The sequence below is a fragment of the Paramormyrops kingsleyae genome, chromosome 4, assembly GCF_048594095.1.
Source record: "Paramormyrops kingsleyae isolate MSU_618 chromosome 4, PKINGS_0.4, whole genome shotgun sequence".
Taxonomy (NCBI): Eukaryota; Metazoa; Chordata; class Actinopteri; order Osteoglossiformes; family Mormyridae; genus Paramormyrops; species Paramormyrops kingsleyae.
Genome location: NC_132800.1, coordinates 20,630,568 through 20,658,544, shown reverse-complemented (window position 1 = coordinate 20,658,544; position 27,977 = coordinate 20,630,568). Strand labels below are relative to the sequence as shown.

The 27,977-nt window shown below is 42.2% G+C and overlaps 1 protein-coding gene and 2 long non-coding RNA genes across 6 annotated transcripts; 2 read left to right on the top strand and 1 right to left on the bottom strand.

The window, feature by feature from the left end:
• Positions 1–1,398: 1,398 nt before the first annotated feature.
• On the bottom strand, positions 1,399–23,345 carry LOC111840218 (uncharacterized). 3 transcript variants are annotated; one of them, XM_072710832.1, is made up of 14 exons: positions 23,089–23,345; positions 18,101–18,199; positions 15,027–15,140; positions 13,366–13,479; positions 10,943–11,003; positions 10,529–10,757; positions 8,338–10,090; positions 5,731–5,904; positions 5,418–5,591; positions 5,105–5,278; positions 4,546–4,719; positions 4,233–4,406; positions 4,084–4,130; positions 1,399–2,341 (listed from the first exon to the last, which is right to left on the bottom strand). In XM_072710832.1, exons 2-14 carry the CDS (start codon positions 18,160–18,162, stop codon positions 1,809–1,811), a joined length of 3,783 nt encoding a protein of 1,260 aa, XP_072566933.1. In that variant the 5' UTR covers positions 18,163–18,199; positions 23,089–23,345; the 3' UTR covers positions 1,399–1,808. The 3 variants fall into 3 exon arrangements, with proteins under 3 accessions (XP_072566933.1, XP_072566932.1, XP_072566934.1); XM_072710831.1 differs by having other exon boundaries at positions 18,101–18,202; positions 23,089–23,344; XM_072710833.1 differs by lacking the exon at positions 18,101–18,199 and having other exon boundaries at positions 23,089–23,344.
• On the top strand, positions 9,128–13,688 carry LOC140588777 (uncharacterized). Its single transcript, XR_011989962.1, has 4 exons — positions 9,128–9,247; positions 9,401–9,476; positions 10,615–10,697; positions 12,813–13,688. It is a non-coding gene; the product is annotated as an uncharacterized lncRNA (long non-coding RNA).
• Positions 13,870–20,483, top strand: LOC111840219 (uncharacterized). 2 transcript variants are annotated; one of them, XR_002837366.2, is made up of 5 exons: positions 13,870–15,149; positions 16,416–16,512; positions 17,510–17,641; positions 18,132–18,259; positions 18,740–20,483. It is a non-coding gene; the product is annotated as an uncharacterized lncRNA (long non-coding RNA). The 2 variants fall into 2 exon arrangements; XR_011989961.1 differs by having other exon boundaries at positions 17,510–17,658.
• Positions 23,346–27,977: the final 4,632 nt, after the last annotated feature.

Sequence of the window (27,977 nt, the reverse complement as noted above, 5' to 3'; positions counted from 1 at the left end):
AGATCACAAAATTTTTCTTTTCCACTGTGAAAATCCTTGCCTGAGTACAGAACCTGCAACTCTACTCAACTCTCGTAAATCTCTCTTAGTGTTAAACTCAAATCAAATGTTTCTCAGCTTGTTAATCAGGCCAGATAACAGGGGCAGCTCAGCGTTCACTGCCTGAGTTGTTCTCTTGATCAGTCTCTAGGAAAGAGAACAACTTATAATACAGGACTCAGCACAGGACCCATAAGTTTTATGTGTGAAAAACGGCAACAAAACCATGTGAAGGTTTGGCATGAAATATCAGGCGAAACATCAACACAAGCAGATAGCTTCCATATTAAAGGAATGGGAGCAGTAACATCTGTGGGCAGCAGAGGGCGCTCAGCTCAGAGCACCGAGCTTCATGGGAGGAGAGCAGGATGTGTGTGCGTCTCTGTGTGCATGGGAGTGTGTATGTGAATGTGTGTGTGTATGGGTTTGTATTTACCGCATTGTAAGGAACAAATATCTCAACAATGTGTGAAAACCTGTTACTTTTTAGCTTATGGGAGAATTTTTCAGCTCTCCACAATATAATCTTCCATTTTACAAAAATCTGTGAATGTAATCAAACAATGAAATTAGCCAAAAGTCTTATATTTTGTTTGGTTACTTATGGTTCAGGTTAGAGCTGCATAAAAGATAAGGTTATCTTAGTTAGGATTAGGGATATACCCAGAGAAATGACAATGACGCCCTGTGACTGTCAAAGGACAGTTTACGTGTGTGTCACACGTGTGTCACAGGAACTGGATACAACTGTAATAATTTGTATGCTTTTGAAGAGAAAAATGTCTGTGTTTGTGTCACCAGAGGGATAAATATTTCTATCTGCATGTGTGTCACTGTCTGTAAGTATATCACAGATGTAGCCGGGAACCCACCTTATAGACCCACCCCCAGATGAACAGGTGCATCACATCTAAATTAGACAGGGGGGGAGAAACAAACAAGCCGCCAGCAGGGGAAGCAGCACAGAATGTGGAGCTCGTCACTAGAGGGAGTAAGAATCCACCTTTCCATTGTTTTCAGGGGTATATCTCTATTGCTGCAATAACACTGTGAGTGTATTATGGGTCACATTGTAGCTGACAGTCTCAGTTCTAAATTGTGTGGAGTAAAAAAGGAACTTAAGTCATACCAGTCAGGCACAAACAAACAAGTCAGCTGGTACTATACCGTGTATATAGTTAATATACAGCGAGCATTAATATAATCAATACATACACACACACACATGGCCAAAGCATCACCGCTGCGATATCAGGAAGCTGCGCTCAGTCACCAGAGAGCGCGGATTAAGTGTGTTACTCAGTTACGCTCTGGGCAGCGCTGAACCGGGACATTAATAGGATACAATATGAAGCCTTTATTGTCAGTGTACAGGTAGCAAATACAGTATATAGACAGAAATATATAAAATGTACATATAGAGGGGAGGGGAAAAGCCCCCCCTACTCATCAGGATTACATTTCATTACATTTTATTTTATTCAGAATCAGAATTCACTTTATTGGTACAACTGCATCTACTATGATTTTGTTTTGGCAGTTTTGGTGCATTTACAGACAACATAGAACATAAGTCAGAGAAAAACAGTCATTTTGCATGGGTTTGGCAAGCTGAACAAACATTCATTTGTTTTTATCTGACATACGTCACACTTCAGAAAGAGTAAAAATGGTTATACTGGTTAAAAAGCAGAGATTTTACCTTTTTGCCATGGAGAAGCAGCGACATGTGACACTCTGATAATGTAAAAATGATTCCTCAAAGTTAGCTATCCCAGCATGCACAGGGACACGGAGGAATTTCTATAAATCCTAAACCCTGGATAGAGGGGCTCAGTGAATGAGGAGGTGAATCTGTACAGGAGGGTCAGTCCATCAGAGGAGATTCTGTAGAAGGACAGAGCACCAGCCCCCCAGTCCAGATACACTCCTACTCTGTGGGAGCCTGAGGGCTCTATGGGTATGACAGTGTGTTTATTATTGTGCCAGACAGAGTAACTGTCAGAATGACAGTACAGACTCCATGACTTGTCATTGGCTCCAAGCTCACAATCAGCACTGTCTCCTTTCCTCCCAATTCCTTTATAAGTCACTCCTATCCGGGTTACTCCAGTCCACTCAGCCTCCCAGTAACAGCGACCAGTCAGACTCTCTTTGCCCAGAACTTGGAACCACCAGCCATCAAATCTCTCTGGATGATCAGGATATGGCTGCTTTGCCCCCCCAGTCACCTTCCTGTTCCCCTCTGACAGAGACAGGTATCTGTTTGCTGTGTTGGGGTCCAGCGTCAGCTGGCAGGAGTCTGTAGGCAAGAGGAAGAGCGATTAATCCCATCACGAAGCCCAGCATCTCCATCATTATCACTGTCACACCTCACGCACTCACTAACACAGAACTCGCTCCAATACACACATTTTCTTCCCAATATACTCATGTAGCCGCCCGAGTCTGCGGCGCTCCGGCTGCCCCCTGCGATGTGAGACGCCGCGCTGAGAGACTCGCTGGGGACCGAACTGCACTTTAGCCTGCGCTCTATTATTCTGTACGGGACATAAAATATAAAACAGCACAGCGTCCCCTAATGAAGCAGGAATTCAAGTTTGTGAAATAGCTCAGGAAATGTCGGACGCCCGCGCGACGCCGGCGGGAAGACGCGCTGAAATGATGCACTAACTAAACTAAACTAACAGGATTAATTACAGGTAAATAAAATTACAAACAACATTCATCAAACATGTTAGACATGAAATTGTACCACCAAAGAGTACCACTAAAAGAACACCTCTGGGACATTATGTTTCAGTCCATCCGACGCCACCAGGTTGCACCTCAGACTGTCCAGGAGCTCAGTGATGCCCTGGTCCAGATCTGGGAGGAGATCCCCCAGGACACCATCCGGCGTCTCATTAGTAGCAGCCCCAATGTTGTCAGACATGCATACAAGCATGTGGGGGCCATACAAACTACTGAGTACGATTTTGAGTTGCTGCAATGAAATTTTGGCAAAACGGACTAGCCTGCCGCATCATTTTTTCACTTTGATTTTCGGGGTCTCTTTGAATCTCTGTGGGTTGATAATTTTCATTTCCATCAAACGATGTGGCATCTCTGTTGCTAACACATTACCTAGTCCATATCAGTATAGATAGACAGCATGTTTTTTTCCCATTGAGACCTGATGTGTTTTCAAAGTGTTCCTTTAATTTTTTTGAGCAGTGTATATGTATATAATTTTTGAGAGTGTTTAAAGGCAGTTATAATTCATTCTTTTTACATAAGCCACAAAAATGATTATAAGCCTACAGTGCTTAAGCAACATTTATTGACACAACCGTTGACATAACACAATATATCATCAAAAGACTACACTTCACATATAGCATTGACTTTAAGGCCCTGCTGGTCAATACAAGCTTGGAGGAAAACCTCCATGTCCTCCTTGTAAGACATAGTTTGCAGCCACCCGAGTGACTTTCTTTCTCAAATCTTTGCCCAATTGTGGACAGAAATTTCGGCTCTGGGCTGCATAAAACTCAGACATCATCGCTGGCTTCCAACGCAGGGGAATCGATCGTGCAGCCGGCGCACATTGGGCACTGACACTGCTCTGACTTTGACTGAAGTCCATGTTAATGGCGAGCGAGCCGCGCGACCAATCACGTGATGAGTCAGACAAGGTTCATACCATCAGGTTAAACGTAGGGAGGGGCGGGGGTGCGCGTGCTGACGGTGTACAGGTACAGAGCAGGAGGAGAGGAGAGGAGGAGAGAAAGAGAGGGAGTGTGGTGCACGAATAGTAGGTAAGATGAGTGAGAGTCGGATACGAAGGATGTGGTGGTCTGACCCCCCAGCCTGTGAATACATAATGTATTTCTACAGAAGTTCCCAGACTATTGTTTTTATTTAAGAAAGTAGTCATCTTTAAACCTAAACCAGCCTTTTTAAATAAAAAAATAAAAAAAGCACACATCACAATAATTGCGTGAATGCTATCATGAAGTAGTATTGATGATATTAAAAATAAAAACATGCTATCAAACTTACATTTCTGTAAGCCTGGTCTGGTCCTGCACTCTCCACTGTGGTCCACACTATAGCAGAAGCAGAATGACATAGTACTGCTGTATCCATTTATTTAATTATTGCATTTTCTCCACATACACTGCAGGTGCAGACACACATTCTATACTCACTTCAGTTTCTCCAGTTTACATTTGGGATCCTCCAGTACAGCAGAGAGCAGCTTCACTCCTGAGTCTCCTGGGTGATTGTAGCTCAGGTCCAGCTCTCTCAGGTGTGAGGGGTTTGACCTCAGAGCTGAAGCCAGGGATGAACAGCCTTCTTCTGTGACTCTACAGCCTGACAGCCTGCAGAGAGACAAACAAAATAGTTCCAATAGATAAGATCACCTCACTAGTATGAGTATTACTTTTAAGTAAATGTGATGACTCCAATAAATATTTCAATAATTACAGATTACAGTGTGGAATAAAGAGTAAAACTGACCTCAGTATCCCCAGTTTACAGTGTGAATCCCACAGTCCAGCAGAGAGCAGCTTCACCCCTGAATCCTGCAGGTCATTGTAGCTCAGGTCCAGCTCTCTCAGGTGTGAGGGGTTTGACCTCAGAGCTGAAGCCAGGGATGAACAGCCTTCTTCTGTGACTCTACAGCCTGACAGCCTGCAGAGGGACAAACAAAATAGTTCCAATAGATAAGATTCAATTCAATTTTATTTATATAGCACATTATCACAACATTACATTGTCTCAATGCGCTTTACATTTCTGCCTCGTAAGGACCCCCCAGTGAGTAAGCCAAAGGCAACGGTGGCAAGGAAAAACTCCCTAAGAGGAAGAAACCTTGGGAGGAACCAGACCCAAAGGGGGAGCCCATCCTCCAGGGGCCGGCAGATGAGTCAAACAAAACAAGATGATATGACTAAGCTAATACAGGGGTTGAAATATCACCTCACCAGTAAGAGTATTACTTTTAAGTAAATGTGATGACTCCAATAAATATTTCAATAATTACAGATTACAGTGTGGAATAAAGAGTAAAACTGACCTCAGTATCTCCAGTTTACAGTGTGAATCCTCCAGTCCACCAGAGAGCAGCTTCACCCCTGAATCCTGCAGGTCATTGTCACTCAGGTCCAGCTCTCTCAGGTGTGAGGGGTTTGACCTCAGAGCTGAAGCCAGGGATGAACAGCCTTCTTCTGTGACTCTACAGCCTGACAGCCTACAGAGAGACAGACAGTATCTTTCCAATAAATAAGATCACCTCACCAGTATGAGTATTACTTTTAAGTAAATGTGATGACTCCAATAAATATTTCAATAATTACAGATTACGGTGTGGAATAAAGAGTAAAACTGACCTCAGTATCTCCAGTTTACAGTGTGAATCCTCCAGTCCACCAGAGAGCAGCTTCACCCCTGAATCCTGCAGGTCATTGTCACTCAGGTCCAGCTCTCTCAGGTGTGAGGGGTTTGACCTCAGAGCTGAAGCCAGGGATGAACAGCCTTCTTCTGTGACTCTACAGCCTGACAGCCTACAGAGAGACAGACAGTATCTTTCCAATAAATAAGATCACCTCACCAGTATGAGTATTACTTTTAAGTAAATGTGATGACTCCAATAAATATTTCAATAATTACAGATTACGGTGTGGAATAAAGAGTAAAACTGACCTCAGTATCTCCAGTTTACAGTGTGAATCCTCCAGTGCAGCAGAGAGCAGCTTCACCCCTGAATCCTGCAGGTCATTGTCACTCAGGTCCAGCTCTGTCAGCTGAGAGGAGTTTGATCTGAGAGCTGAAGCCAACACTTCACAGCATGTCTTTGTGAGATTACAGCTGTTCAGGCTGGAAAAGGAAATATGTTAAGACATAAATACATGCACCACAGTAGGGGTGGCACGGTTCACAAAACCCACGGTTCGGTTGGTATCACGGTTTTAGGGTCACGGTTTTCGGTTCTGTACGGTTCTTGTTATTTTTTCTTTTAATCTTTAACACTCCAGAAATGTACTTCAGCATATGATATATAGCTTAATTATCCACAATTTAGGATACAGTATTAAAAAAGTTATATCATGTAATCATGCATAAACTGAATTTGACTTGACTTAAAGCACATTATTAAAATTATTAAACATTATTAATCCCAGAACAGTAATAAAATAAAAGTCTTGCCTTAACATAAATGCTAAAAGAATAGATCGCTTTAATCGCTATTACAGTTGGGTATGGGGACGCGGTCTTATTTAGAAAACATACAAAAAGAGACGCATATAATAAACGTGAAAAAAAATTGGTATTAATTATATTGAATGTTCTTGAGTAATCGATAAAATCAGTTTCTGTGTATGTACAAGACATCAATCTGTAATAGTGCAAAATATGTCCAGTTGTTATGTCTAGTATGATCATCTGGCAATAGCCTGTAGGTCTGTGTGGTCAGACACTGTGCAATAAACAGAATTTTTAGGAACATGGCAAATGTTCACATTGCAGCATGGAAGCAGGCTCACTGTTACAACGCTGACCGGGGAAGCAGAGGCGAGGAGACCTAGGATCGGGGGAATGCGGGGTTTAATGAGCAAAAGGAACACAGACGAGCGGTAAAGCAGAATTACAATATAATGACCGGACTGGAGAAAGAAACGGAAACGCGGACTAAATACAATGGAGTAATGACAAATTTGACAACAATCAGGAACAGCTGGTAAACACGGGGAATCCACACAGGGTTAACGAGGGGGCGTGGCACACGGAAAGAGCGGACGATCGAGGCATGACACTCACTCTGCTTTGTCACAGATAACTTTATTTTCTTTAACAAAGTGCCTAACCGCACATTAAATAAAGTCACACAACAAAGGCGCACAACAGTGTTCAGATGTTGTGCTATCGGTTGGCTGAAATTTAAACGTTTTCTTCAGAGACAGGGTGGTAACGCCGAAAACACGGGCTAAATGCAGCAAACGAAAAGCTACCGGAAATTACTTAGCTGGCTGAACTTTTACCGGAACTACGTCACACCGCTCTGTGCATAGCCTATTCTTTCGCGCGAAAGGGAAACACACTGACGTCACATACGGGGCACGAGGCTACATTGCGCATGTCATGAACCGTCGAACCGTGCGACGCATGCATGCTCCGAACCGAGACAAGCGAACCGAACGGTTCGGTTTTTTTTCATGAACCGTGCCATCCCTACACCACAGACAGGTATATCAAATAAAATATTAAAATAAACATTTTTATTTTAAAATACAATAAGTGATGAAGCATATACTTACTCAGATGAATAGATTTTGGTACAATACAGCCTCTCCTGTGAGTTTACTGTGTATTTTCACTAATTGTTGTACATTTTCATGTCATACATTCCCAAATCTTGTTCTGTATTGTCTTACAGAGCCAATTTGAATAAGAGTATGAGAGTGAACATGCTCTAAAATCCATTCATTAACTGGGAAATTTTAAATATATCAGATATTTTGTTGTTTCCCTGTCCTAGTCAGCAACACAAACAGTTTATACTTGAGACTCCCCAGCTGAGACCAAACTGCTGTTTAATGACCTTACAGGGTGAGTTACCCTGAGACTCTGTAATACATGCATGAGTATTTTTATAAAGCTCTGAGCAGCGCTGAGGCTCAGTGATCAGCACTACAGCCGACCCAGGGGTTCTAGGGTTTTGGGTTCAGTTCCTGCCTGGGATATGTGTGTGTGTGTGTGTGTGTGTGATTATGTGGGATTTGAATGTCAAAAAGAGCTTCAGTTTTTTTTTTTATTAGTATTTTTTATATGAATTTTGAATTGCTGACACCATGACTGAAATCCTAATTTTCTGTTTTGCTGTACCTGCGAACCTGTTAAATTTCCAAAATACTAATCAGACAATTATCAATCCTGTCAGATAGGGATGAAATAGTGATACTTTATTCATCCCCCTGGTAAAGTAGTGCTGTCGCCTCTCTGATCTCGCTCTCTCTGACACATACATACAGGTGAGAGTAATTTTAGAGGTCAGAGTGCAGGGTTGGCCAGCATCCAGCCCCCCTGAAGCTGGGGGGTAAGGGCCTTGCTCAAGGGCCCAAAACCAGCATCACTCTGCCGGCCAGGTATTTAAACCAGTGACCTTCTGACCACAGGCACAGAGTCCGAACCCACTGGACCACACACCACACTCACAAATGTTAAAAGATATATATATCCTGCAGTATCCAAAATTAAAAAGAATTCCTAGGTGGTCTTTATAAATACACTCTAATTGTTTTGATCACTTACAGAGCTGTCCTAGATTTCTTGATCACAGGCAGCAGCCTCTGAAGACCTTCATCTGATCTGATGTATCTCTTCAGATCAAACACATCCAGCTCCTTATCTGACATCAGTAACACAAAGGCCAGAGCTGACCACTGTGCAGGTGAGAGGTCTGCTGCTGAAAGGCTTCCTGAACTCAGGTATCTTTGTACTTCCTCTATTAGAGAATTGTCACCCAGTTCATTCAGACAGTGGAACAGGTTGATGGTCCTTTCTGCAGATAAATTCTCCTGTATTTTCTCCTTGATGTACTGGGCCGTTTCCTTAATGTTATGTGAGCTGGGTCTAGTCTCTCCCAGTAGTTTTTGTAACAGAGTTCTTTTCAGGCCCAGTGTTCTTTGCAACAGAATCTTACTGGAGTCTGTTGAGAGGCCAAGGAGGAAGCGGAGGTAGAGGTCCAAGTGTCCATTCTTGCTCTTTAATGCCTGATCCACTGCAGTCTTCAGCAGGTCAGCTGATGAGTTTGACAGAAACACATATAAAGCAGCGAGATACTCCTGGATGCTCAGATGCACAAAGCAGTACACCTTATCCTGATACAACCCATACTCCTCTTTAAAGACTTCTGTGCACACTCCAGAGTAAACTGAAGCTTCAGTGACATCAATGTCATTCTCTGTCAGATCTTGCTCATAAAATATGAGATTGCATTTCTCAAGGTTGTCAAAAGCCAGTTTACAGAGTTTTAAAAGGAATTCCTTGCTGTATTCATTAAGCTTGATTTCATAGTTTTTGATATACTTGTCTTTTTTTAAACTTGTCTGAAAGATCAGGAAGTGTGTGTACATTTCAGTCAGAGTCCTTGGAATTTCTCCACTGTCAGACTCACTAAAAAGACTCTCAAGAACAGTGGCTGAAATCCAGCAGAACACAGGTATGTGGCACATGATGAAGAGGCTCCTTGATGATTTCACATGTCTGATAATCCTGCTGGCCAGGCTCTGATCACTAAATCTCTTCCTGAAATATTCCTCCTTCTGGGCATCATTGAAACCTCGTATCTCCGTCACCTGGTGGACACACTCAGGAGGTATCTGATTGGCTGCTGCTGGCCGGGAGGTTATCCAGAGGAGAGCAGATGGAAGCAGATCCCCCTTAATGAGGTTAGTCAACAGCACATCCAGTGACATTTTCATTGTTACATCAAAACAACTCTCATTGTTCTGAAAATCTAGAGGAAGACGACACTCATCTAGACCATCCAAGATCAACAAAACTTTGTACCTATACAGCTCAGTGGATTCAAGTGATTTCAGTTCTGGGACAAAGTGGTGAAGCAGATCAATCAGACTGTATTCATCCTTAATCAAATTCAGGTCGCGGAAAGGAAGAGCAAATATGAAGTGAATGTCCTGGTTTGCTTTTCCTTCTGCCCAGTCAAGAATAACTTTCTGCACAGAGACTGTTTTCCCGATACCTGCCACCCCTTTAGTGAGTACAGTTCTGATAGGTGTTTTACGCCCACATAAGGGTTTAAATATATCATTGCACGTGACTGTAGTATCTTCTGTTTGCCTTTTCTTGGATGCTGTTTCAATCTGTCTCACTTCATGTTCATCATTGACTCCTCCAGCTCCCGCTTCAGTTATGTAGAGTTCTGTGTAAATCTCACTGAAAAGTGTTGGCTGTCCTTCCTTAGGATTCCCTTCAAATACACACTCAAATTTTTGCTTCAGGTTACATTTGATTCTATGCTGACATTGCAACAGAAGATGCCCTGAAATGAAATGAGAGAAAAATGCTGTTTTAAACTCCATCTATCCATTTTCTGAAACTGCTTAATCCCAACTGGGGTTGTGGGAGGGGACTGGAGCCCATCTTGGGAACAGGCAGGAACCAAACCTGGGCAGCAACCTACACATCACAGGGCCAATTTAGACAATCAACCTATCCTGCACGCTTTTGGACCGTGGGAGGAAACAGGGAGAGCGTGTGAACTCCACACAGAGAGGATCTGGGACCAAACCCAGGACCTTCTCACTGTGAGGCAGCAGCACTAACCACTGCTCCACCACGCTGACCCGCTTTTCTAAACTAATATATGTGAAATTTAATCAAATTACATCAAATGATAAACTGAAATTTAATACACATTTTTCATAAACTATTTCTCTGTGGCAAATCAAACACACACTGAATGAGGTACAGCTCTTACTCTTCTCCAGCATGTCAGCGAGATCATTTTGCTCCATGGTCCTCAGGATGTACAGTGTGATCTTCAGAGCTCCCTCTCTACCACAGGTCTTCTGCATCTGACCATCACTGTCCAGGTCATTGTCCTCCTCCAGCTGAGGCTCAGAGCATTCTGGGTCATTCTGATCCAGGTACCTTTTGAATTTCATCAGCTCATCCTTCAGAAACATTTGAGCTTTTTCCTCCAGTAACTGAAATGAACAGTTACAGTTTAATTATCATCACTCCTGGCACCGAATCATTTTATGATTTCACTTGTGAATTAGTTGTAAATATCATCCCTTCGATAGATTCAATGACTTGTTGTACATCTGTAGAAGATGTATGTCAATTTAGATGAAATTTTAGAAAATATACTTCAGTAATAATTGCACACCTTGAAGACGGATGATAAGTCTCCTTTATGTGGGTGAGAATTACATCTTTTCACTCGGCCCCTGCGAATAAAACACAAATATCCATCCATTAATCCATCCATCTTCCAGCCAATTATCCTGGTTTGGGGGTGGGGCAGGGTGGGGGGTCTATTTTAGACAGCAGAAGGCCTAGGATACGGGTTCACCCTGGGGGGGATTCTAGTCCATCACAGGACACAGACACACAGAGGCTGTCATATGTCATGGGGAATTTAGAAAGTAGCCTAAACATGTGTTTTTGGACGGCAGGAGGAAACCCATGTGATAGAGGGAGAGCGTGCAGCTGCAGACAGACAGGGGGCTCAGCCTCCAACACTGGGGGTGTGAAGCCACAGCGCTGCCCTCTGTGCCGCCGCTAAAATAGGCATTTTATGGAGAGACAAAGGTCCTGCACTGACACTGACTACCACTGCTGCTGCTGGGGGAATAATAACCTACATTTGTATTTAAATAGATGTAACTGCCATCCACATTCTGAGCTTATTTCATTAGGGCGGCTTCCTGACATCAGCTTGCTTATGACTGTATAAGAGAAGCAGTGACATCTAGTGGCAGCACAGAGAGACAGCAGGTAGCAGCCAGGAGGGACGGTTTAGCATGTAGCTCCCAGTTACTCAGTAACATTCAGGGGTTACTGCTTGTAAAGTGATTAACATGATGTCACACAGATGTCGACTTAATTGCCATAACTATTTAGAGACGGAATTTGGGGGCCCCTCAGCTGATAAAATAGTATATTCTATAATAATACGTCTTAAATTTGGCCAATCGACCCCCCTCCCCCCACCCTGTTCGGTAAGTTTTATTGCTGGCTATGGGTGTAATGATACAGTCTATTCACAATTTGTTTCAGTAGAAGATTCAGGGCTCACGGCTCAATACGCTCCCAATGTATTCAACAAATTATGACTGAAAACAGACTAAGATCTCACTGGCTTTATTCTTTCATGTACATTTACAAAGAAGCTGTTTTCAAACCATTTCTTTTTTTGCATTCTTTTCCTTATTCTGCAGAACAGCGCAAAATGCAAAAACAAAATCTGAAAGCAAAATAATTATTCCTATTGCGCCCTCTTGTGTTAACATTAATAAATGACTTTGTGCCACAGTACATTGTTACACCCCTACAATGCTTATCACATTTTTAATGCGTCATCCTATTTGTTAATAGCGAACATCGAGTCATTGTGACACCCCATACCGCTGACATCCCGCACTTTGATTAGCATGTTTTTCATGTTCCATCGTGTTAAATTCCTTCTCGTTTCTCTTATATAGCTGGAATTTCCCACATAGGGGCCCCTACCCATGTCAGCCTGGGGCCCCCAGAGAAGGTGATCCACTCTGCAGCAGCTACCTTTTAATTCAGCACATTTTATTTGTCGTCCCCTGTTTAGTAAAAGAAAGATTAAATAAATCTGGATGTGGGTTCACCCCTGGTTGCCTGGTCCTCACCCTGGTGACCCTTCACTTGTCCACCCTGTTCTGGTCCATGTTGTGTTCCATGGTTGCTGTGTTGCCCCTGTCTCATCTCATGTCTCTCTTGTTAGTTCCTGCTCATTTGGTACCCCTGTACTCATTTGATGTTTTGGCCTGTCGTGTCTAGTCATCCAGTGTCCTGTTGGCCCCTGTCCAATCTGGTGTCCCTTTTGTTCCTTGCTTTGCTGTTTGGGCCCTGTAGGTCCCCTCCTCGGTGTGCCATGCGTGCACAGAGTGCACGGGTTGGGGGGGGGGGCTGTCATGCCCCGTATCCCTGCCCCTCTCATTCTCTCTCTAGTGTGGATCGATAGAGCCACACCTATTGCTCATTTGTGCTGCCTCTCGTTTCAGCCCTCATGTGGATCACTCCAGCTGCCCCTCATTAGTTGTGTATAACAGTGAGCAGTGAAGGTAGGTGAGATTAGATATTTGGGGTCAACTGTCCGAAGTAATGGAGAATGCAGTACAGAAGTGAAGAAGAGGGTACAGGCAAGGTGGAGTGGGTGGGGAAGAGTGGCAGGAGTGATGTGTGACAGAAATGTATCTGTAGGGGGGTATCTTGTGTTTTTTTTACACCAGGGGTCACCAACATTGTGTCCGCGGGCACCAGGATGCCCCCAAGGACCACACAAGTTGCTCACGGACCTGTTCTAAAAATAGCACATATCACCAGTGAGCAGCGTCTAAAATTAAATTTTATCCTGTTGCTATTCTTCTTTAATCACATTTGCATTTATATAGATTTGAAAATGACAATGTCTAAAAAAAAAGCATTTAAAACATGTTTATTATACATGATTTAAGAACAGTGTATCAAACTGGTAGCCCTTCGTATGGCTCAATACCCGTGAAGTAGCTCTCAGTTTCAAAAAGGTTGGTGACACCTGGTTTACATGTATATTACCTTTGATCTGTAAGAAAAGGTCGCCCTCTGAATCTGACTGGGGGCTCCATTGACCTGTCACTCTTCATGGAGACACAGCTGGGTACAGATGAGCCTGCTCTCTCCATCAGGACACTGTGGACAGTGAGAGGAAACAAATCCTCATTATTTAAACATAGTCCATATAATTCACATTAAATCTTCAGTTGTTTAGCTTTCTGCTCTGCATTCATGTACTTTTATATGTCATATAACTCATGATGCAAACAGGCTTGCTTACAGTTTAATATGTTTAACCTTAATATGTGTTACGCTCCAGTCTAGGGTTGGAGCCTAACAAAGTGAAAGGGAAGGAGGGATTGGGAAGGACAAGACAACCAGGGTTAGGAGAAGGGAACACGGGACACAAAGGGAGTCTTTTTATAGTTTTTTTTTTTTTAGAGTTTTTCACAGACACTTCACAAACACTAGGTGTAACGAACGTCAGGAGTGACAAAGGCCAAAGAAACAAACAAAACACATCTACCGAAAACAACCACAAGCTAAGGTAATCCTAAGTGAGCACAACAAAAAGGTGAAACGAAACAACAATGCCTAAGCCTATTTCCCTAACCAAACAAACAGTAATCCCCACGTTGACGAAGAAACAAACAGGGCAAACACTCCCTACACACACCTAGTGGAACACGAAACACACAGTCGAAGCAAAGGTATCCAGAGGGGAGATCAGAGAGGCGAAGTCGAAGTACAGGCGAGAGTTCAAAGCAAGCAGACAGTCAAAACCAGGGCCAAGGTACAATAAGGAATGAGGCGAAAATCGGAAGTCAGGAACAAAACAGTCATACACAAGCAGTCATACAAAAAGCAAAGCGAACGAAGAGCGAGCTAGCAGACGAGAAGCAAATAGCGGGCAGACGAAGGGACGAAGCTGCAGCCTCTTCAGCCTACGAACCGGAAACTGCTCTGAAGGAAAGGGAGGCGGGGTCAGGTCCAGAGGGCGGAGTCGAGGGAGCGGTTGACAAATGGGCGAACGGGCAGGACGTCCGAAGGACCTGTAGGCATCCTCCTAAACTTACGGCACGTAACACTTACGGCACGTACCCTGAACTTACGGCACATATCCCTTCCGGCACGCATTTTCCTTACGGCACATAACCCAAACTTACGGCACGTAACATATGAAATAGTCTCACCTAAAAATAAGATTCCAATATGAATGGTTTAGTATAGGGTGACCAGATAATCCATGTCAGGGAGGACACTTTGAGCTACTTCAGGTTTTACAAACTACTTCCAAATTAAAAGGCTCCTGTGCTCGGCTAAAGAGTTCAGCTCTTCTTGTGCTTTGACTGGTTTGTTTCCTTGACTGAAAGACTCATCCAGCTGTTTCACATTAGCATTAGTGACACATGCATGATTATAGGAGACTGACCAATCAACACACAGCAAGAACTCGGTGCTCAAGTGAAATCCAGGTCAGTTTAATTGAAATGGTAATTTACAATTCCTGTCCTAGCTCAGAGTGTCCTCCCTGACATGGATTATCTGGTCACCCTAGTTTAGTATCACTGTTATAATCTCAGTTGATAGACTTGGCTGTTGTTGCTCTACTTCATTATTTGTGACTATTTTTGATAGGATGGATGATCTGTTTGTTCCCTCTAGTATAAATGCACATTTACCTTTGATCTGTAGGAAAAGGTCGCCCTCTGAATCTGACTGGGGGCTCCATTGACCTGTCACTCTTCATGGAGACACAGCTGGGTACAGATGAGCCTGCTCTCTCCATCAGGACTCTGTAGACAGTGAGAGGAAACAAATCCTCATTATTTAAACATAGTCCATATAATTCACATTAAATCTTCAGTTGTTTAGCTTTCTGCTCTGCATTCATGTACTTTTATATGTCATATAACTCATGATGCAAACAGGCATGCTTACAGTTAGCTTTAACATGAAATAGTCTCACCTAAAGATAAGATTGAACTGGCTGACCGTGAAAGAAAAAGGAGAAAGAAGATGCCGAGGTCTTTTTGTTTTAATCTACACGGATTAACGTGTTCCACACTGAGCCAGCCCTAGCTAGGAACCCTTTCTGCTTTTATATTATGGCCTGACTATAGACCAGCGGTTCTCAACCTGTGGGTCGCGACCCGTTTGGGGATCGAACGACCCTTTCACACTGGTCGCCTAAGACCATCGGAAAACACATCGGAAAACACGATATTCGGTTAGGGTAAGAGTTAGGGTTAGGGCAATCTATTAGCACTACGGTAGCATTTTTCGACAAGGCAGCATATATCGACAGAACAACGGCCCATTCAAGAGATACAGTGCTTCAGCCGACCCGGACCTCAGCCAATAGTGCCAACATTCAGCCGAAATCGGGCCGACTGTGCTTGCTATCTGGGTAGTGATTAATCACAAAAACAATATGTAATTATATATTTTGAAATATTTATTTCTGATTACAAATAAATGAAATTTTGTCTTGAAGCATGGTGTAGCATAGGTAACAGTCTTAATATAACAACAGTAAACTACATTGCTACATTTTGTGACAGTATGCGTAAGAAGCCAACTTCAGTGCGAAGGTTGAGATTACTTCTTTCTCACCAGATCAGAAATGTCGTTTTACCTCCAATACTGCTGCTTTCTACACAGTAGCTAGTCCGCATAAGTACATTATTGCGCCAACCCTGTCACATACACCTGTATTTGTACGGGGTGTATGTGAAAGGGTTGGCGCGATGATGTCGTCACACCGGGTACTCGTATGTGGGCGGATCTGCGTGTGGGCGGACCCGCCTGGAGACGAATAGAGGAGCGGTGTCTCGGTTCCTAAGACTAGGGATGGGCCGATCCACATTTTTTCAGTTCCGATCCGATTCCGATACACAACTGCCGATACCGATACAAGAGCTCTTTTTACTTTGTTATACTTTATATATAATTTTTTTTAAGCTAATAAATACAGATGGAAAAAATGTATGACAAAAAATATTTAGTTAGGCTACTACAAACAAACATATTGTACTGTTCCACCTCGTTTGTACGTCTTGTTTTAACAGCCATTGGCCCACTACCTGCGGAACGGCCACAGGCCGACTGTCATCAGTGATATGAAGCCAGGACGGAGCCAAACGACCCTTTTTTCGACACCATCTGGTAAGTGACACTTTAAATTTTTATTAATCAATGAAAATTATTAGTCTAATTGTTAACAAAAACAGCTTAAACAATCTATCAACATGATTGATAATTAAAACATGCGTGTATGTTCCACATTATCCAATAAATTTTAATTAAACATCAACTTCTAGTTTCAGGTACTAGTAAGGGTGCACAGCCGCCAACACACCACAGAGCCAATTTAGACTCACCAATAAGCCTATCCTGCACGCTTTTGGACCGCGGGAGAAAACCGGTGTTCTGTAGATATATGCTGCCTTGTCGAAAAATGCTACCGTAGTGCTAATCGATAGCCCTAACTCTTACCCTAACCCTAACCCCCCAAAACCCCTACCTGAACCCTAACCCTAACCCTTAAAACAGGGTTATTCAACTCACGGTCCTCGAGGTCTGAACACTGCTGGTTTTCCAGCCTTCCTTTACCTGTCAGTCAGGTGTGAAGCCTCTGACCAATCAGAATCAGTAATTATTAAACAACTACCTGGGAGAACTGAAAACACGGCCTGGATTTGGAATCGAGGTCCAGAGTTGAAGAGCCCTGCCCTAAAACCTAACCATAATCCCAAGACGGTGGAACTGCACATGCGCAGAAAGGCTCGATAGGTAGTATTTTATGACAGAACACTGGAGCCCCCAGCGAAAACCCACGCGAACTTCCTCTTATTCTAACATCCTAAGCTGTTCTGTTAACCTGCTATATGACTCCAGAGTCGTGTTTCCACAAGCTGTGCTTGCTTTTCAGAACAGTATTTCCCTTTTAAAGTTAGGCCTACTCATTTAAATCCGGTCATTGCATTTTCATAATTACATTGTTTGTTTCTATTCTGTTATTTCGTGTTTGTTGTTTATGTTAGATGTAATGTCTGTCTTATGTTAGTTGTAGTGTTAGTTAGGAATAAATGCATGTCTTTTACACAACTTCAGCCTCCGTTCATTGAGTGCTCACAATAGTCCCTGTCTCTCTGCGATCTAGCTACAAGCTCTGAAACCTCAAACTCGCCTGAAATATCGCGAGACCTTCTCTCATCGGCCATGAGGGGAGCTTCGCTACCAATCGTTTACATTACCTGGTGATGCAACTCGCTGGACGAGCCTTCTAACCCAGGTTACTAAGCGATACTGGTAATTAGTGAATTCCATTTAAGTCTCACATTAACATACTCATGGGGATACCGCAATTGAGTTTGGAGGAGCCGACCATTCGGCATAGCAATTGGTTAATAATCAGCATTAAATAATATTTAATTAAAATGTAATTAATTTCAAAACATATTGGTGGAAATATAAAAATTTACCTGAGCTAATAATTCCTACAACTCCTATGATCACTGCTATTTATAATTGATTAGACTTAAAAAATACTCAATGCCACATTTTTGAGAATATGGATCTTTGGAAAATACTGTCATTTCAGCTGGGAAATGCAAACCTAGATGCTGTCGGAATGACAACAGTATATTAATTTATTAAGTTACAACTGATTACTCTCTCTTTCAAAAATGCTGGGAAGATTTTTTTATGTTGGTTTGAAAAGCAGTTCAAACAGATACAGCTTCTGCCTTACCTCTCAGTTCTCTTTGTTTTACACTCCACAGGGGGGCTCTTTTCAGAAGCAGCTCCCTCCATTTTTGTGCCGATCCAGACCAGATGACTCCTGCTGGGGCTTCTGTGGAAATTAAATTGCTGCACTGAAACTGCACCAAACTGTGAACCCAAAACCGAGGTTTGTGCCGATCCATGAGTTTTGTTAAATATACACTGGAAATACACTTAATGTAAGTCCTATCTTGGACATATGATCACATAGCTTAGGCTAATGTAACCTGCATGGCCACACTACTGTTTTGCACTGGCTAGTCTAGAAAGGTCACACTGTAGATTGTCAGCGATTGGTTAGTTATTATTCTTCATTATAGTTACATCTACATCACAATGACCAAGCAGTAGCAGCACTATGGTTTGTAATACTTGGTTTATGTTGGCCTCAGCTGGGGCCCCGAATAAGCTGCTTCGTCCTGGGCCCCCACAGGAGAGCTACACAGGGTCAACATTCATGGTCGGGCTGCTACAGCCAAACCTTTGGTCACTGATGCCAATGCCAAACGTCGATTTTAATGGTGCCAGCAACACAAATCTTTGGCTGTAGATAATGTGAAACATGTATTGTTTTCTGATGAGTCCACCTTCACTGTCTTTCCTACAGTTACAGTGTGGAAAAGCCCCAAAGAGGGTCACCACACAGACTGCTGCGCACCCAGAGTGCAGCACGGGGGTGGACCAGTGATGGTCTGCACTGCAATATCATGGCTTTCTCTAAGCCCACGACTTGTTCTAGATGTACGTGTCACTGCCAAGGACAACTAAACCATTCTGGAGGACCATGTTCACCCACGGTTCAGTCATTGTACCCTGAAGTTGGTGCCATGTATCAGGATGATAATGCACCAATACACACAGAAATACTGGTGACAGAGTAGATTGATGAACATGAAAATGAAGCTGAACATCTCTCAAGGGCTGTACAGTTACCAGACCTGAATATTAATGATCCACTTTGGGGTGTTTTGGAGGAGCGAGTAAGGAAACGTGTTCATCCACCAGCATCACGTAGTGACCTGGCCTCTGACCTGCAAGACAAATGGCTCAAAATCCCTCTGGCCACTGTGCAGGACTGTCACTGTACAGGTATCTGTCATTCCCAAGACAAACTGATGCTGTACTGGCCGCAGAATGAGGTCCTACACCATGCTAATAAATTATTGTGGTCTTAGATTTTGTTATTCAGACAAGTGGACAGACACATTACCTTTGGATTATACAGTAACTGTTTGTGTGTTAGTTTTTGCAGTTTTAATAATAAATATATATTTTTTAAAATTCGGTTTTCATTGCTCTACCAAAATTGCACCAGACTGTGATCCCAAAACCCAGGTTTGCACTGAAATGTAATTCCACTGTGCAATTTTTGCTCCACTACTTTCCCTCACACTTCTATGTAACTTCAAAGTTATTGCCGATGCTTGTGGACAAACAATCAGCAAGATAATCGCCTGGTTTCTGAAAAAAAGTCTTGGTTCCGGAAAGAAGATCCTGTGGTGGGAAAGTTCCTAAAATGTAGAGATACACGATGTATCGGTTCATGGGTGGATTACGGCTTGGCCCACTGGGTCTGGGCACAGGGGCCCCAGGGCCTTAGGGGGGCCCCGAGCGAAGTCCCCCACCTTGTGAAGACAGTCCATGGCCATTTTTATATGTAGATGTCCGGCAAAGAGACGGTTTCCCTTGTAAAGTATGTGAGCTGTATCTGACCTATAGCCCTGCTGACATGGACCTGCTTACTAGCACAGCCAAGAGACTGACCAAACCCATCTGGGTGTGTCACCACTATCTGATTGGTGGAAATTCACAGAGACAAGAAAGATCCAGTGATCTACATTAACATACATGGATTATCTGAAGGAATAAAAGGTATATTCTATATATATTTCATTATTAGTAGTATCGCACATCGCGATGTATATATACATTCCTCAAAACTCGGAACTTAAAAATTTCCAACCTCTTACTTATCAAAGTAATATAGAACAACTGTATGGATGGGTAGGCCTATTCTGGAGTAGGTGCTTTTCACTGGAAGACTGGGGTGGGGCCAATAGCAATAACTTGCTGATTGTTTGACCACAAGCACTGGAACTGACTTGGAAGTTATGCAGAAGTGCTGGGAAAAGAGATACAAGCACTGGAGCAAAAACTGAGCAGATGGAATTATTTTTGTACCTCAATTATATTTAATGCATCAATGAAAACCTTTTTGCTTGTGTCTCCATATTTCTGCATTGTAAAAGTGTATCAATACTGTTGTGTTAACTGATTGTTATTGCAACTTTAGAACACTAGGTGGCAGTGTCGGAAAAAATTGATACTGTTGAGAAGAGATAGAGAGAAAAAGATTGATGGATATAGGAGTGACTACCGCCGGATACGGAAAAATCCTTGCTGAGCTACCATGATATTTTGCTGTACTATTTGTTAAGTAAATAGCATTGTGTTCTATTCTCTGGTCTGGTTATTCGGGTGCCAACATTACAAATACCAAATTTACTTTTGTCAAATAACTCCAGTGACATTTTTTTTATTTTGTAGAAAACGAAAGATCAATCTTCTGGCCAGATTCAGTAAAATAACACGGGCCATATAAATAAAAGACTGTATGTATTTTGATTGCGATCAATTTCCCATTAACTAACAAATAACGAGGTGTTCATTCTCCATTGTTTTTTGGTGGTGGTGTAGTTTTGTATGAATTTATGAAGTTTAGCCTTCAACTTTCTTTGCGTCTCCCAGGCTTATTTAGCATGAAGGTCCCAGTTCCTGTTCTGCGGTGTGAAAGCGGCACATGAAAGTGGCCACGAGCTACAAAAGTCCCTGATAGAGGCAGCCCGGGAACTTGTTACCAGGAACCATGTTGCAGAAGTTTGGTATGAAAGCGCCCACAGACAGAGGAGGGGAAATTAGCACAAAGTAATTCATGATGTATACTGTGTGAACAGCAAATAATGGTCACTTTGCTCAACAAACCTGGCAACACCTTTACCGAGCCGACCCTTGTCACAAGTTGTGCAGTGGAAAATTAAATGGAGCTGGGACTGCACAGTAATTATTATCTCTATGTGGAACGGGTCGGGTATGGCGTGGTTCCTGTACGCAAGTGGAAATACAGCTTTAGATTCTACACAGTTTTGGCCAGCTGTGGTTTTGGGGCCCTTCAGTTACCTAGGGGGGCCTCCAGCCCTGTCCCTCATGGCGACCATCAGCACCCGTTTTTGGATGAAATCCTCCAGTAACTATGCAACAACAACAAATTTATTTTTGTATAGCGCATTAGCACAACATTGCATCGTCTCAAAGCACTTTACAGCATCCCCACCTAAAGCCCCCAGTGAGTAAGCCATAGGCGACAGTGGCAAGGAAAAACTCCTGAGAAGGAAGAAACCTTGGGAGGAACCAGACTCAAAGGGGGAGCCCATCCTCCAGGGGCCGGCAGGGAGAGTCAAAACTATGCAGTGCTTGTTGTTAGCGTCTTAGCTCACTGGTTAGTGCATACTGTGGGTTTGGGGTCTCAGGGCCCAGTTAATAACCATGAGGCTCCAAAGCTCTGTTCTCTGTTTGTGAAGGCAGTCAGCAATCATTTTAAGATAAAATCCTCTGGTACTCAGGACAGCCCAGTGGGAACAAGTGGCATAACATATATGGCAGAGGGGAGGCCTGGAAAGGTTTGTGCCCAGGGGCCTGTGATTTAATCTGCCAATGTACTGGTTAAATTACCAATACTGCAGGCTGATATTAAAGCTTTATCAGTATTCAAAGTTAGCAGCACCAGAGCTAAAGAAACAACTACTAAAATAATGGAGATGATTGCATTGGATGATCAGTAATTTTCCATAGTGGAGGATGAAGGTCTTTGTCAGCCCATTCACCAATTAGAAGAGGCACCAACCCATGACATGTTTATAATTCAGTAGTAAATCTGGCCTGTAGGTCAACCTTTCATGTTCCACACAATAATAAGTGATGTTACATCATTCGAATAATCTGCACCGACAAGCTCGGCAAGTTTCTCAGACAGCCGACGCCCTGGGCTTGCTGGAAGGAACATTCACCATGACATCAAAACTGACAGCAAGGAAGTGCTACAGGAGTTTCATACAACTGAGTTGGAGATTCAACTACAAATAGGTACATGCAGGGTGGGGGGGGTGTCCTGCCATTTAGCCTGAATGACTGAACTGAAAGTGCCTCCCTTTTGAGGTCCTAACTGCTCCTTTCCAATCACCAAATTAAAAATGACCCACCCATCGAATTTTGCTGATTGCATTGAAGAAGTAGAGTTAACATTTGATACTTTAACATCAAAGCCATTATTTCATTTCAGATTCATTCTGAGTGTTTTTTTTCATGCTGCCTCTATTAATTTATATACAGGTATAAAAATAAAGGTATGAGACCTGCCATTTTTACTGTATTTTATTTCTTCATCTTTTACTCACACATAAGCCCACACATTATCAAAATCTGCCTTACAATACATTTTGTTTTTAAATTAGACAAAGACCTCTGCTGAACAGATCTATGTTGTTTTAACTGTCTTGCTGGGGGAAAAAACACAAAATAATATTTTTGGCTTTGGGGTTGAGGTTCGCTGTTTTTATAGGCCTACCTGAATTGTACATTTTTGTCCAAAATACACCGGGCGCTGCGTGAGCTACAAGTTAGAATTTATTTATATAATTATCCTACATAGCTGATTTCGGTATACATTTTATAGTCAGGCACGTAGCTAAGTAGTCAAAATATGGGCTTGAGCGCCGAACCCGCCGAGAAATTTGCCGATCAGACACCAGCTGCCTCTCAGCTCCCGATCACACCTGTACCAGGTAATACTCTAGCTTCCCCATAGTACCTGCAACCTTAAATCACCGCGCCGCCGCTCTATATAAGTGTGTTATACATACTTATTTTATTAATAACAGTATCTGTTAAATATAATCTTACCTTGCAATACAAAATGTCTTTATATTACTCCAGAATCTTATCCGTGTTTCTGGACAAAATGGAGACTCCAGATACTTTCACTTTTATTTACACGCAGCAGGAAATAATCACCTTTATACCAAACGCGGGAGCGGTCTAAGCAGAAATGGACACGGACTCAGTGGCCCGGCGTATTATTTTTGGGGATATTATCCATGTCGCTTAATAACAAGTAACAATAAGAGTAATGGGACAAGCTGCCGCCAACTAATTCTCTCATAACGCACTTTATTCATTGTATTTGTAGCCTACATGTAAAATGCGGAACTACGTACAGTAACACCTAAATCATTAACATACTTAAATCATAAGCACATAATTTTTAAATTTTTTTGCTTGTTGGTTTTATCAGATCTTTGATTAGTGTAATGTTTCTTGTTTTTCTCTCTTTCTTTCTCTTCCTTTTTTATCTTCCCCTCTCCTCCATTCTCTCTTTTCATTGCTGTTAGTACTTCAGTGTATATATGTGCATTTTTATTTTTATATAGTAGTTTTTTGTATTTATATAGTATTTATACATTTTATTGATTTGTTATCTGAATTTTGCATCATAATAACCTACATCCACGACATAACAGATTTCTGTCAACATAATTTTTAAGATAAATATGCTTTGTTTTACTTATAGTATTAAAATATTAACAGATTAATGGGCTAATAAATATATGTAGTGTGTGTTCGTAAAGAAGTTTAAAGGAAACATTTTATCGGCAGATGCGATATTATTCCCATCATGCAGCGACTTTTGGACTGAGTTATGACAGAAAGTTGTTTATAAATTAACTATAAATGTGTTTTTATAATGAAAAATTAAATCAATCTTAACAAATGTAATTGTGAAAGCTAAAAAAGAACACTCTTTGCACAGTTAAATTGATTTGTCTGTATGGTGTGCAGCCTACATAAATGTACGCGGTGGACATATATGTACACCGAACAGTGTTAGTCTAAGATGTGTATACCACCCTAAATTTTGCATAGGTATCTTAGTCAGGATCCACAGATTCTAATATTGCACTTCACCCCACTAAAGCACCAGACAATACGGCTGATTTGACAAAATTAAATTGCAATACACAATTGCATGGTACCTTGAATGAGTTTTCAATATTCGTTGATTTAATAGCAGTCCCACATTATTGATATAATTCTTTTACTTCAGCTACATGTCACGCCCGGCTCGTCCGAACCTCCTGTGGATTACATTGACTACATTATTTTTATATTACACACACATATTATAACAATAATCACTTTATTAATCCCTGTGGGGAAATTGTCTTTACGCCTCCCACAACTTGCTCTTTTGTAAGCAAGCTGTCCACGAAGGGCAGCCACCCGTAGCAGCACCCAGGGAGCTGGGGGTTAAGGGCCTTACACAGGGACCCACTGACGTGCTGAGGCTGGGTGTGAAGCAGCAACCTTGGGATTACAAGCACACAGGCTTAGCCCACTGAACCACAAATATAAGCAAGCACACACTTAAGCAAAACCTGTTTAGGCAGAAGCCCACTCCCCAATTCAAGGTACAGGTCATGATAGGAGGTTATATAAGGATGTTACTGTATTATGGGGTTTGTTTTGGTTGTTTTTTTGTTCTTTGTTCTTTTTTTGGATGCTTGCATACTTTTGTTAAACATGAAGCTGACAAAGCCATACAAAAATCACAAGGACACACACATTAACTCTAATATTACAACACATTACAGAGTCTATACTATTATTACAAAGATCCACGCTAACATTCACTATTGCTGCCTCACACCTTCCTTCTCCTGCTCTACCCTCGTAGTGTTAAATCACTACAAAATATAAAAATGTGTATATTATTGTACATATCTTACAAACAAGTAATAGTGATGTTTATTTCACCAATACATCATTTACAATATTGCTAAATCCCAAGAAAACACGTCTAACCTCTGTCTCACCTTGTAAATTAATTCTACCCTCCTGGTCTTCTTGGTGAAGTTGTTAATGACTCTGTCATACCAGCAGGAATTTTGTTCCAAAAATTCCCAGTTTCTTTTTAATTGAAAGAAAAGCCAAGTTTCGCAGTCGCTCCTGGCCCATGGTATTGCATGTGTAACTTTTCAGATGTTTTAGACATGAAAAGCTTCTCTCCACACCAGCTGAAGTCACTCCAATTGTTGCAGTCAAGCACATCAACTTGTAAGCCTCTGACATAACTTTGTCAAGACCACCATTCTTGAAAAATGCAATGAGATCACAAAGTTTTTCGTTTCCACTGTGAAAATCCTTACCTGAGTACAGAACTTACAACTCCTTTAATCTCCTTTTCCCTTTAATCTGTCAGGCACAACAAAATGTCTGTAGCCTTTCAACAAGCAGTTGAAGGAAAGGTTGGAAAGGTTTCCGCCATTTCTTGAAATGAAGCTGCATTGAGCAGTTCAAGGAAATGCATGCTGTCCATGTGTGCAAAGCTCTGGCTGATTTGGCTGGTGAGGTTCTCAAAGACACATAGACATCTCTGTAATGCTCTTCTGCATCTGGACCACACTGCCTTCTCCTTCTGTTTAGTGCTGCTGGATCACAGGTCATGTTGGTAGCTTTTTCATAGATTGCGCCGAGTGACACCTCTGATTTCTTTTCAGCAATGAATGATGGAAGAGAGTTGATTAGTTTCTTACAGAAAACCACATCTGCAGCTTTCTGTTGCAAAATGTCAAAAAACATCTGTTTCAGACAGACCCTGATTCTATGTCAGCAACATGACAATGGTGATTCGAAATTTTCCGAAAGATTGATGAATCCAGTTGCTCCATTTATGGGGTCCGCTTCATCCACATTCTCAGATTTAAGCATCCTCTCAAATGCATAAAGAAGTTTCTCAGAATTGTTTGCAACAGTGCGAACAATTCTTGATGAGAAATTCCAGCATGTGGGGGCATTTCTAGGAAGACGAGCACAATCACTCTCCTCCAAAAACATCATTCTCTTTGTTGACTTGCTGAGAAATGTGGAAAAGCCAGACAGATTGGCAAAGAAAATTCTTGCCTCTGGGATGCACTTTGCTCCTTGAGCCAGCACTAGATTGAGTAACAGTGAACGAACTGCGCATGTGGGGCAACAGCTTTCACTTTCGCCTGCAAGCCGTTCAGAGATGATGCCATGACAGCAGCTCCGTCGTATGTTTGTCCAACGAGCTTGTGTCTGAAATCATACATCGCCATCTCCTTCTCAACAAAATTAAAAATCGACTCTGCGTCTCGACCTCCTGACACATCGAAGAATCTGAGAAAATGCTCCTGAATCACTCCAGCAACATCAACATACCGCACAATTATTGACAACTGTGCTTTACATAAAATGACGGTGGTCTCATCAATCTGCCACGCAAAAAACGGAGCTGCATCAATCTCCCTTTTAATCTCCTCTTGAATCGTACACACTGCGTCAATCAGATCATTCTGGATCATCTTAGACATTCCCGAAATAACCGTAGACAATCACAAATGTGACTCCAGTGCTTCATTGTATCGTGAGAGCATCTCAGCATTCTGTCTGTAATTGCCTTTATTGTCGGAATCTGAACTTTCATCATGCCCTCTGAAAGCAAGCTCCTGACGACCCAAAAGTGTTGTTATGTCAATTAACCTCCTCAAAATTTCATGGTTCTTCCTCACCATTTCATTGGGCTGTGTTAACTGGGCTCGGAAACCTTCATCAATCAGCAAAATTTGTGAAAGAATCCTGTAAGATGGGATCAACGATGTTATTCCGTTCTGGTAAGTAGATCCATCTCGCAGAGGAGTTAGCGAGCAGCTATGGAAATAACAGGCAAAAAGGTAGCTACCGTATTTCCCCAACGATAAGACGCCTCACATTATAGGCCGCTCCATTCATTTTGTGAATAAGCACTTATTTTGAATAATAAAACAAATCTGACATAGACAAAACACATAAAGTCACAAGTCCCTCTAATTCACAGAAAAATACCATAGCTTGAAAAATGAAGATTTCATAAATGAAATGTAATGCGTTTTGTTATTTATGAAGCTTTCAAACTGCCCTCACACTCAAGATCAGGTGCTCAGTACATGATTGGCAGTGATTGGCCACAGTGTTGTGTCAGTCATATTGAAGTGGATAACTACCCTATCACAGTAGGCAGTCACTTGTTTCACGGGTGGGACTTATTTGCCTTTAGAGTCCATTGAACTTGGAAACTCCACCAGCCACCGGGGTCTGAGATGATTTACATTGAAACTAATGGGGGAATATATCGATTGGGGTGAAGCTTGTTTCACTGAAATTCTCTGTTTCACCGCAGTTGGGGGTGGCACTGATTCACGTTTTTGACCAGAGCCGTATACCGTTCAGGAGCTAAAATTAGGAGATGCACCTTATTTTTATGAACATTTTGTGGTTTCACACCAATAAAATTGATTGTCATGAAGATTATTTTTTCTTGGTGAAACATTGTTTCATCTGTAGTCTTATAGAAGCTGCCACTGGTCTCGACCACATATGATCTAGGAGTATCTGTAGGCCTGACGACTGTCCCAGCAGGTGCTTCGGTGGTAATCCAAACTTTCTGACCAGATGTGAGTTCTGTGAAAGAACCCATAAGTTTTATGTGTGAAAAATGACAACAAAACCATGTGAAGGTTTGGCATGAAATATCAGGCGAAACATCAACAGAAGCAGATGGCTTCCATATTAAAGGAATGGGAGCAGTAACAGCTGTGGGCAGCAGAGGGCGCTCAGCTCAGAGCACCGAGCTTCATGGGAAGAGAGCAGGATGTGTGTGTGCGTGTCTGTGTGCATGAGAGTGTGTACTGTATGTGAATGTGTGTGTGTGTGTCTGTGTGCATGAGAGTGTGTAT

Coding starts and splice junctions, on each gene's coding strand:
- LOC111840218 (XM_072710832.1), bottom strand. CDS start 18,162: ATGGAGGGAGCTGCTTCTGAAAAGAGCCCCCCTGTGGAGTGTAAAACA. Junction 5,905..8,337: donor AAGAAATCTAGGACAGCTCT/GTAAGTGATCAA, acceptor TTCCTTTTCCAG/CCTGAACAGCTGTAATCTCA. Junction 5,279..5,417: donor TGTAAACTGGAGATACTGAG/GTCAGTTTTACT, acceptor GTCTCTCTGTAG/GCTGTCAGGCTGTAGAGTCA.